This window comes from Thermobia domestica, chromosome 14, assembly GCF_964235325.1.
Source record: "Thermobia domestica chromosome 14, izTheDome1.hap1.1, whole genome shotgun sequence".
Classification (NCBI taxonomy): domain Eukaryota; kingdom Metazoa; phylum Arthropoda; class Insecta; order Zygentoma; family Lepismatidae; genus Thermobia; species Thermobia domestica.
In genome coordinates this window covers 10,397,735-10,409,829 of record NC_137467.1, presented here as the reverse complement: position 1 = coordinate 10,409,829, position 12,095 = coordinate 10,397,735, and the positions used below count along the sequence as shown (strand labels likewise).

The window sequence follows — 12,095 nt, the reverse complement described above, 5'->3', positions numbered from 1 at the left end:
TAGGGTTGGCTGGTTTACACCAGCTGTTTTTTTCTTTTTTTAAATAAACAACTGGTTTAAACAAATAATAATAATAATAATAATAATAATAATAATAATAATAATAATAATAATAATAATAATAAGAAGAAGAAGAAGAAGAAGAAGAAGAAGAACGAAAAATACGAATCGTGTGAACTTCATGGTGACGTTTCCACACATCAAACCATCTGCATTAGTTTTATTTCCTTTTCACCTTTTAATGAAGGTGTCCCATGTTCAATTCTCGGTCGAACCACAACCCTTCTTTCATGCGTAAACGAAGTAGCGGTTCGGATGTAGCTTTAAGCGAAAGTCTTCTCCTTGATAACCTCGGTATTACGTAAGGATGTTAAGCCTGAACATACGAAACGAAACTAAATTGTATATTTCTGCATGCCTGAATGCCTGTTGTTTTATAAAGAAGCCAAGGTTGCTTAAATATATTGATATAAATTGGCAAAATTTATCGATTGCCTACGTAGCTTCCAACACTAGCTTGGATTGTACTTTCAATGATATGTACGTACTAAATTTGTAATTTAATACCTCAGTTTTAGCGTACTGATACGTTGACCTTTAAATTTTACATGCAAAGCAATAACAGGATTTTCCCGTTATTGTTTTACATTTAGAATAATGACGGGATTTTCCCGATGGCCAGGGCGGGAGTTTCTCAATTTAAGAAATTTACTGACCGGACTTCTTTAAGCTTATGTGACCTCTTCCAGCATAACCCCGTTGTTGCATAATAACACCAAGGCGAAACAAACTTATTTCTGTCAATATGTAATATAAATACATAAAGCAAAATATCTAAATCCAAAAAACCTGGTTTAAACAAAAAAAAAAACTAGTTTAAACTCTCCCCCCCAAAAAACGGGTTTTTGGCATTTTCAAAAACAACCAAGATTCTTGCCAACCCTGCTTACTTTTGTATGTAGGAGGTTAAAAAAATCTTATTATATACATTGGTTAATCCTTTGGAATTCATAATGTAAATATGTTGAGAAGTAAAACTGTTTGAAATATCTTTTCGAAATTCATGGTTCATTTTCGAGGTTTTGTATTATTATCGGCATCAACCACTAATTAAATGACTTTTTGTGTTATAGAGAAGCGAAACAAAATCTGGTTTATCAACTTAAAGCAGAATTTTCAAAAAAGCCCAAAATTTCCCAAGCAAAAAAGCGAAGCAGAAAAAACCGAGTTTTTTTTTCCAAAAAAAGCCGGTTTTTTTCGAGCCCTTGCATATCTGCACAGCAGTCTTAAGGAGGTCAGGGCTTACCAGCCGGTTTATGGTACTCGTGCGATCCGCGTGATGTGTGGTCAGTACATCGTCCCACTTGCCGTTAATCCTGGCTTTCTGGACCGAAGTTCGCTACTTCTTTCAAGTAGCTCCTCATTTGTCCTCACGACGCTGGGTAGACGCCGCAATGCCAACACTGTCTACTAAATGCCAACGGTCACCAAATCTTTTTTCTGACTAGCGCAGCTAGGACGTTGGCTACCTGCATACACAAAAGTTAAAAAAAAAAAAAAAACACCCAGAAGGGTAGAAAATTCAAGATTTAAACCCAAAAATACTTTCCTCTGATGATGATCACAGAAAGATGGATGATCGAAAAAATAGGAAATCAAACAAACCATCACGCAACGAGAAAGGAAACTATTTAATTATTTACTTACCACACAGTCCAGATGCACAACCGTTAATTTGGACAGGGATTCTACTATTTCATAGATCTGCGGTTTGAGAAATAGAAAATTTTAGGTTTTGTAAACACGCTTTTAAAAATAGTTTAACAATTAACTCTTGAAGAATAAATACACATTCTGTCAGTTCATATCCCTGTCGATTTGCTTGTACAGTAATGGCATCTGGAGGGCAATTCTATCATATATTTGAAGGATATACATCGATACCCAAACTGCCTTTGTCGATCTTTAGAACTACATACCAAACTTATTTAAAAAAAGAAAAAAAGCGCGCAATGGTCACACTTATTTCGTGAAGTTGCTAGAAAATAATAAGCATATTCTTTATGTTTCTGAGTTCCAGGAGTGTCATTTCAGACTTTGCTTGGGGGAAGGGGCAGCACCACGGACATAAAACTTCTACGTTCTGTACTAGACGTTCTGTTTCTGAGTTCCAGATTTGTCATTTCAGACTTTGCTTGGGGGAAGGGGCAGCACCACGGACATAAAACTTCTACGTTCTGTACTAGACGTTCTGTACTTTAGTAGACAATCGACTAAAGTATGTATTCCTCAAACTCTTGGGGGGGGGGGAGAAAGTTGCCCCCCTCCTGCCTTCCCTAAATGACGCCCATGGTTCCAAGAAGTTTAATCTCCTTTCAAGTGGATCTCAGGCTCGGAAAGGGTGGAAGATATTATCTTGGACATATTCAGTTCAATTTATTACGAATTAACTTGTACTTTCACTAGTATTGACATTCATTTGACCTATTTTGGTTACTAATGTGATATGATAAATATGTAATTTTTACACTGTGTACACATTTAAATAAACTACATCTTATATATATTATTCGCTTTTCATGAAGCATAATATATATATATATATATATAAAAAAGGTATATTTACATTGGTCAAAGATACAATAACCAGATTTTTCGAACTCATTTTAAAACTTGACTTTAAAAAAAAATGTTTACGAGGGCTCTTGGTAAGTCCGTGAGTTTGAAAGAAAAGGATTGTGTATTGTTCTGAAAATCAATTTATTTTTCGACAAATTCTTCTTTTAGCTCATACAGTTTGTCCATTTTTTTTTTTTTTTTTAACTTTCCAAATTCGGTGCTGCAAAATAGGCGTTTGCGTGAAATATAACCTGCTCATTAGATGCAAATCTTTTTCCACCGAACCAGTTGTACAGGGCTTTGAAGAGAAGAATTGGGAGACAAAACTAGGTGCCAGATTGACTAGTGTAGACAAACTTCAGAAACCATGATAGAAGGATAATGAAGAGGAGTAAACGTGACCCAGGCGTTGGTTCACATTACTACTCAGTCCTAGTGTGAAAGAGTTTTCTACTTCTAAAGCAGTAAAGTGAAATAGACATACTGATTATATACAGGATAATTCAGAAAGTGCTTTACAACTTTGTAAATTCGAATAAATTTATTCAGACTACAGAGCCGGTTTGGCGCATTCTGTAGCAATATATATCAAGTTCTTTACTTTAGTCAGTAAAGTTCAATATGACTTCCATTGGTGATTTTGCATGTATCTTATCGAAATCTATTTCTTGCCAAATAAACGGGGACGCCCTGAAGATTTCTTATGCTATCCTGAACACTCGCAGCAAAATACTTACGCCCCTCATAAATTGTTGTAAACCTACTGGGAGCATCTTTGCCATATTCAGTATGAAAATTACGCTGGACAATTGTTACAGACTTAAATTCTTTAAACCAAAACACACAGCGAGCTCTGGACTACTACACTATCGTTTGCGGTGGGGTTATTCGTTACTATGCGCGCGCTACGTCAATCAAAAGTTGACCCACTTTGCTATATATTTTAAAAAAGAAAGACACAAAATTCAGCTCTGCAAGTAGTTTGAATAAATTTATATGATATCACAATATTCCGAGCGGTGATAACGTTTAGAAAGAAATGTAAGCAAAAGGCTAGTACAAAAAAAAAAAAAAAAAAAAAAATTAAAATAAAATAAAATAAAATAAAATAAAATAAAAATAATAAATAATGACGAAAGACTTGTGGTTTACATTTTAAAATTCTTTTATTTATTTATTTTTTTTATTACCTATCCACATTTTCCTCCATGTTTTGAATCCTCTTCGAATTGGATTTAAGCTGAATATGGAAGGAGGATGTTCCGAAAGCGCTACTTTGACAGATTTTTTTTAGTACTAGCTTTTTTCTTACATATCTTTCTAAACTTATATGAATTTACAAAGTTGTGAAATTCTTTTTGAAGCGCGCTGTATAGAAGATGGAGCTTAACAAAGCATTAAGGAAAAGGCAACGATACTAAAAATGAATTCCAAAAAGGAACAATAAAGAAAATTTGCTTCAGCGGAGGTGACAGCAGTTCCAAGTGGAGAACAATAGAAAAGTAATGCTACAGCACACGAATTGAAAGGTAGAATAGAAGCCATAGATAACAGATGAAATTTTGAAACGTACAATAAAAACAAAAACAAAATAAAACATGAAAAATCTAGATAATCAGAAAGAACGTAGAAGGCAGAAAAGAAACCTGATAAAGCAAGAAACAAATAAGGAAATCGAAGGTAAGAATGAATAGGAGTAGTGAAAGAGAGGAATACGTGCTCAAAGAATGTGGAGAAAGCATGTATGGTAATAAGAAAATAGTTTCGTGGAAGGACAAAAAACTCGACAAACTCAAGATAGAAATATTGATTGATTGCTTGATCGCGTTTGCTCGCCTGATGGGTGTTGTACACAATAGCTTCGTTATACAGTAAAGCCTCAATAGCTTTAAGACCAGCTACGAATATGTGATGAATGAATATACAAGCTCCCTTTAAACATTCACCAGTACTGTAAAATAGGTGCTTGTCCAGCATTGTGTTCACCTTAGGTAGCCTTCACACTAGGATCATGTGAGTCGTTCGCGTGAGCTGCAGCTGCTAGCTTTACATTGTCTTAAATGTACGCCTTCACACATGCGCTTCGGTGCAAGTGAGCCACATCTCTGAGCTACTATGAAGATTACCCCGCCAATAGCTGGCTCGAGCGGGCTGCTGGTAGGGAAGAAAAAAACACGCAATCTTATGAGAGCCCTTCACACGTGAGCTTGAACTCAGTTCGAATGGAAAAAAGTGCACATATAATATTTATTTGATGTTGAAAATTTTCTCATTTTGGTGTTACTCTGACGAAGTGCACACTTTGTACTATTATAGAGTTAGGATATAGACATGCTGAAGTGATTGAAAAAATTTGTTTCATTTTCTCTCAGTTCAGGAAACAGGCTGCAAAATGAACGTTCTTCCAGTCTTGATCAATTTATAGGATGAATCCAGATTATTCTATAACTTCTTTTCCTTTGCCTTTTTTTCTTTTTCTGTTGCAATTTATCGCCAAGATTAAAGCTGCAGCTTCTTCTGGGTCTAGTATGGCTGCCAGTTTGGTATCATGAAGTTTTAAGCGGCTTGGAAGTATGCAATGTCTTCACGCTATAGGTTCACATGAGCGACTCACAAGATCCTAGTGTGGAGGCAACCTTATAGTTTAAAAGTGTTATTGGTCAATTCTTTTGCATTGGTTTGATATCTCATTATTCAAGAAAAGGAGGACAGAAAAAGCATGTGTCATGCAACTCTGGAAATAATACATTAAAAAAAAAAAAAAAACTTTACGAATAACACAGTCTTCCTGGAGAAGAAGTTGAAGTGAGCGAACTCCAAATGCAAAATGTGAGCTCGAAACACTAGTACTAGAACCGAAACTAGGCAGATCTTTTCAAGAGTAGAAGATGAAAATAAGGATAAAGAGAACTTCTGCATTTCTGCGAAAATGTTAATAGTCAGTATTAACTAAATGATTTCCCTTTCGCATTCTTGAGCCCTGTCCATATACTTTATAAACAAAAATAAGAACATTTTGTGGTCGACAAGGCAGAGGCCGGAGACTTCGGATTGCGTTCGTCAATTAGGTGAATTGCAGCAGTAATCACCAATCGGTAGCACAAAAGATTAGTATGTTCTTTCAGAAACCCAACAGAACTCTCTTTTATATGGTGTTCTTCTAGCAGTAAAGATCTAGTGGGCACAAGTGTTAAGTAACAGATAGAGCTTTTCTATTTCAAGTATGCTCTTTTAAAATATGTGAAACATACTTCGGCGCCACCCCGCCTCGCTCTTACGGAGAAACTCTCCCTTTGCTTAGGGAAAAGAAGTGAATGACCTCAGCTGTGTTGGCAATTTGTCATTTAGTCGTTTGCTCTCGACGAGTGAAGATCGTAGGTTACTTAGAATGGATAACAAGACAGAGCACAGCGAAGTCCGTGAAATAATTCAATGTGACATTCCTGTCCGCAGCCAACTATTGAAGGATCTCGGTCACAGCAACATGTCCCTCCTCTTTCGAGAGGTACGGGAAAACACAACGACACCAGTGCCAGCAGCGGAAAACTAGAAATGGAAGAACTCTGTGTGGAGACAAAGTTAGTGAAGATAAGTAGAATCCGTCATTAATGAAGACGAATAGAACACCTAAGACTAAACTATAGCAACAATAACTTCATGGCAGAACTGTAAAAAGTGTTTAAAGACCTTAGTTCCTTGTATTTTATTTTATATTCCAAATACTATTTTGTTCTGATAACATTATTTCATATAAATGTTTCTCATCACAATATTTTTTCCTTTTGCCCTGATGATGATCCTGGCAATTATGTGATGAAATAGTTTGCGCAAATGCTTGTGATAACTATTGAGGCAGGTGTTATCATAAGAATACGACGGTTCGACGGCTACAATTTTTATTTAAATCATCTATAGATTGAATTAATCGTTTGGTTTATGTGTGTTCTTTTAATAGGTGTTCAGGAATACAATGCAAGACAGGCAGGCGTCGCAACAGGAATTGCAATGGCAGTGATAGTTCCAATCCTTTTGGTTCTTTTGTGCATCGGTTGGCATATCATCTTCAAGAATGGTGGAGATGAAGACGCCACTTCTTTTTCACCGAAACCAATTTACTCAGAGTAAGTATACAGCAAAATATGTATGCTATTAATATCAAGACTTTCGAGTGTACACCTTTACAGAGGTGGACATATTTTTCTCAAATTTACATTATACCTTGTACCCAGTGGCGCAACCAGGATTTTATTTCGGGAGGGGCCAACACTACCTAGTACAGTAGTCTGCAAAGGACATGCCGCACCATCTGATATGGAAAAAAATTGGAAGTTTGAACTCTCCGTACCACAAGAAATTTAGTTAACCCTATTATTAACATGCTGAAAGGCCTTAAGAGTCTTCATCCCGTCGAAATTAAAATACCGACAATTTTACAGTAATTATGTGATATCTTCAAATAGATAAAAGATAATTGAAATATGGAACAAGAGCGTCCTAGACAATATTATTTTGCGTGAGGTACCGTTATCACAAGTCACCTAGTGGCTTTCCGTTTTCAGCTGTTTAGAAACGCGAAAATAAATGCCGATTTTCAAAATGGCTCGAAATAGAAAGCAGATAAGTGAGTCGTGATAACGGTTTCTCATGTAAAATAATATTGTCTAGGACGCTCTTGTTCCACATTTCGATTATCTTTTATCTATATGAAGATATCACATAATTACTGTAAAATTAGCGGTATTTTAATTTCGCCGGGATGAAGACTCCTAAAAGAAAAATCTAAATCCACAAATTCCCTATTATTTTAACGGTTACAAATTTTAAAACTTGCATTCTAATTATTATTTTGTATGTGAATATGCACTCTTTATTAATATTTATTTCTCTTAAGAAATTAATTTAGGGTTTTCACTGGGTTTTTCCTTCTGTACAGTGCTTTGACTAAATTCAACATTCATTTATACATTCATATATTTTACGTATATTGGCACATTACAAACTTTACACTATTTCTGAATAAAATGTACAAAAAGTACACTTTATAATTTACAACGACGGACCTTGAAATGTAATCGTGAACTAATCGAAATTTTCAAACCTTATTATATAGGTGCAGGTGCTTTCCAAGATCAAACACTTTAATAGCGAGGAAAATTCGGTTAAATGCTACAATATTATGAACAACATATAGGCTATCAATTTTAGTTATTGTTCAAGTACATAATTTCACAAAATTACGTAAGAAAGGTTAAATAAATGTACTATCATTTGGCACATAAACCTCGACAGATCAACAATTTCATACATAGCACATTCTTGTTAATCAATGAATGAATGAATGAATGGGGGTTAATGGGGACGTCAGCAACGAGGCTATATGTCCCCGTCACGATCAACAACGTTGCTCAGGACTGCAAAATTAAAATTGAATTACACGTTAAAACGAAGACAGTGCAAAGGAACGAGAGTGCCGCTAAATGAATAAATGGAAAAAAAGCAAAAGTGTAAGATAAAAGAATAAATAAGATAAAAAGATAACAATAACAATATACAAAAATAAACTTAAAACAAATGACAAAATATAAAAATATAGCAGCAATAAAACAAGGACAACAGACTAAAAATAGCTCAGAGAACGTGAGCAACGCCAATAACATGAACAAACTCAAGTACCCGGCAAACAACATCACTATCATCCCCCAAAGCACGGGTGAGAACAGAAGGCAGTCCATAACGTTCTCTGAGATCTGAGTATTCAGGACATTCCACAAGAATGTGCTGAATACTCAGGGGAACTATACACTCTTCACAATACGGACGGTGCAGCCTCCGTAGCAAGTAACTATGCGTCAGATGAGAGTGTCCGATACGCAAACGCGCCAGGAGCACTTCATCTCGACGACGAGCGGACGTGGACGTACGCCACTCACCGAGGAGTGGTTTGACTGCATGCAATTTATTTTCAATGGCCTGGTCCCAATCGGCTTGCCAGTGAGAGCGCATCAAGATGTGAAAATAGGAACGAAGATCGGAGCAAGGAAGGCTATGCTCCAGTGCAACCCCGGCCAAGGCGGCGTTCTTGGCGGCTGTATCAGCAAGTTCGTTTCCCCGGATGCCGACATGACCCGGCACCCAGCAGACAACGACGACACAACCCTGTTGCTGCAACTGATGGCATCTCAGAAGAATGTCCTGAGTGAGAGAGTGCATACTGAAGACATTCTGTAGACTCAGAACCACGCTCTGAGAATCGGTGCAAATAAGCACACGACGTAATGAAAGCATGAGAGCATGGTCCAAGGCAAGCTTAAGTGCAGTCAATTCGGCAGTGAACACGGAACACAGGCGATGCAAAGTGAATTCTGAGCTGCCCTCGTCGGTGACAAAGGCACAGCCTACAGAATCCCCATCCTTAGAACCGTCCGTATAGAACACACTAAAATCGGGGTACTGATCTAACAGTGCGGCAAACATCTGCTGGTACACCTGGGAACTAGTAGCTTGTTTCGAATGCAGAGACAAACTGGTATCATAGCGAGGGATACGAAGCAGCCATGGTGGAAGAGAACAAAACTGAACCAAAGAAAGAGAGGGCCACACGAAATCATCAGCAAGGAAACTCCCACACGCCCGGATGTACCATGGACGTGTAGAAAGAGGACGTGCAGCATAGCGCTCGTAATTCCGACCACCACGGACACGTGGTCTACAAGGGTGGTCTGGAATACAGCGCACATGTGCAGAATAATTAAGAAGGAGCCTCCTGCGACGATACGCTAGGGAAGGTTCATTGGCTTCAACGTACAGGCTTGCAACAGGACTAGTACGGTAGGCGCCAAGAGCAATACGAATACCCAGGTGATGCACTGTATCGAGTTGGCGCAACAAAGAATCACGAGCAGAGCCGTAGGCAATACAGCCATAGTCTAACTTGGACCGAATTAGACTACGGTACAAACGAAGTAGAACAGTACGATCAGCACCCCACGTGCGGTGGGAAAGGACACGAAGGAGATTCAGAGCTCGAAGACAAGAGTATTTAAGATTCCGTAAATGTGGTGCCCACGACAAGCGACGGTCAAACACCAGACCCAAGAAACGGACTGTATCAACGAATGACAAACGGGTGCCATCGAGGTACAAGTCCGGGTCAACAACGCACGTACGCTGCCGGCAGAAGTGAACACATTGGGATTTCTCGGTGGAAAAGCGAAATCCAGTCTCATTCGACCAGCGAACGAGACGATTCAGAGTCAGTTGAAGCTGTCGAGTAATGCCGCGAAGGTGGCGGGAGCGACAGAAAATGACAAGATCGTCAACATAAAGCAGACCAGACACAGGAGGCTGGATCTGCGAAAGAACGCTGTTGACTGCGACAGCAAACAACGTGACACTAAGAACACTGCCTTGTGGAACACCATTTTCTTGTACAAAGCGCTCTGAAAGAGTAGAGCCCACACGCACTCGAAAGTGTCGCTCGTGAAGAAAATTCGAAATAAAGTGGGCCATATGCCCACGAAGACCCCAGTCATATAATTGTTTTAGGATTCCGTAACGCCATGTAGTGTCATACGCCTTCTCTAAGTCGAAAAATATAGCTACAAGATGTTCGCCGTGGAGAAAGGCGTCTTGAATTTCACCCTCAAGATAAGCGAGATTGTCTGTAGTGGAGCGGAAACGACGAAATCCACTTTGAAATGTGCTCAAAAGGGAATGCGATTCCAAATACCACACCAGGCGGTTGTTGACCATTCGCTCTAGCAGCTTACAGACACAGCTCGTGAGAGCAATGGGTCGGTAGCTCGTGGGGCTAGTTGCGGCTTTCCCTGGCTTTAAGATGGGAAGAACCAGGGCCTCGCACCAAGCAGGTGGAAAAAACTCCTCAACCCAGAGGCGATTATACAGTTGCAATAATGCAAGCTGAGAATCGCGGGAGAGGTTGCGCAACATATCATACGAAACACGGTCAAGCCCGGGAGCAGTATTGGACGATTCGCGGAGAGCAGAATCGAACTCAACGAGCGTGAAAGGAGCGTTATAGTCCTCACTGTTGGCGGTACGGAAATTTAACGGGTGTCGCTCCAGCTGAGGACGGGAACGAGCAAAGGCTGGTGGGTAGTGATCTGACTCAGAGATAGTGGCAAAATGGTGGCCCAATATATTGGCGATCTCTGAGGGATTGGTCTCTAGAACACCATTCACGTTTAAGGCTGGAACTAGAAGTAAAGAAGCGGATCCGTTTAGGGAGCGAACCCGACGCCACACAGTTGACATAGGTGTGCGACTACTGATGGACGAAACGTAATTCTTCCAGCTTTGGCGCTTCGAGAGCTTTACCAGACGTCGAGCACGAGCACGTAGAATGCGGAACTCCTGAAGATTGTCTTCTGTAGGATGATGATTAAAAGTGGCAAGAGCGCGCCGACGAGCCTGGATAGCCTCACGGAGTTCCGCAGACCACCATGGAACACGCCGACGGGAAACGTCGCCACCGCATTCTGGAATGGAACCATGAGCAGCATCGAGAACAGTCTGCTCAAAAGCCTCAGCCACAACAGCTACAGGGAGATCATCACGACAATGAAACTCACTGAGCTCACGGAATTTACGCCAGTCAGCACGCTTCAGATTGAAGCGGCGGAGAGGAAAAGGAGGAGTAACAGGGAGACCTTCAACAAACAACGGGAAGTGATCACTGCCACAAAGATCAGGATGCACTCTCCATGTCAATGAGGTCAAGAGACCAGCACTGCACATGGAGAGGTCGATACAAGAATATGTGCCATGGGCAGTGGAGAAATGAGTAGGACTGCCATCGTTAAGGATGAGCAAGCCACTCTCCTCAAGAAAGTCGGTGACCTCGCGGCCACGACCGTCAGTACGGACAGAACCCCACAGACGGTGGTAGGCATTGAGGTCTCCTACAAGTAAGACTGGCGGCTCAAGTTGATGGAAGAGCTGAAGCAGATCGGCGGTTGTAAAGGCTTCTGAGTGAGGAACGTACAATGAGCAAACTGTAAGCGGGCGAGAAAAGTGTACTCGCACCGCAACGGCTTGCAGTCGGGATACAATGTGAACTGGTTGAGAATACACAGAATCGGAGGCACAGACTGCCACGCCGCCAGCAGCGTGGTTAGCGTCTGGCTTATCACATCGATACATAGTATACCCAGAAAGAAGAAAGGACTGGGTAGGCTTAAAATGGGTTTCCTGCAAGCAGAGAAGTACAGGCGAGTGGTCAGTGATCAGTTGGGTCAATTCCTCACGGTGACCACAGAAGCCATTGAGGTTCCACTGAAGAAGCGCCATACTGGAAAGGATTAACGTTTGAGGCGAACTTTCCCACGGGGTCCAATAACAGCCCACTCGGAATCCATGAGTTCGTCCTCCACCATGTCAGATTTCAGAGAAACGGCAGGAGGCTTACGAACTGGCGTAGATTTTGTTCTCTTGGGAGTGAGAACAGTCTCGTTCAG

At 40.1% G+C, this 12,095-nt stretch overlaps 1 protein-coding gene across 1 annotated transcript in view; it reads left to right on the top strand.

Annotated features, from left to right (window-relative positions):
* mesh (sushi domain containing 2 mesh) overlaps positions 1–12,095 on the top strand; it is a 117,223-nt gene that overhangs the window by 97,882 nt on the left and 7,246 nt on the right. The window contains exon 20 of the mRNA XM_081737698.1: positions 6,575–6,740. Within this exon, the coding sequence (XP_081593824.1) occupies positions 6,575–6,740 (166 nt within the window). The remainder of the gene's footprint in view (positions 1–6,574; positions 6,741–12,095) is intronic.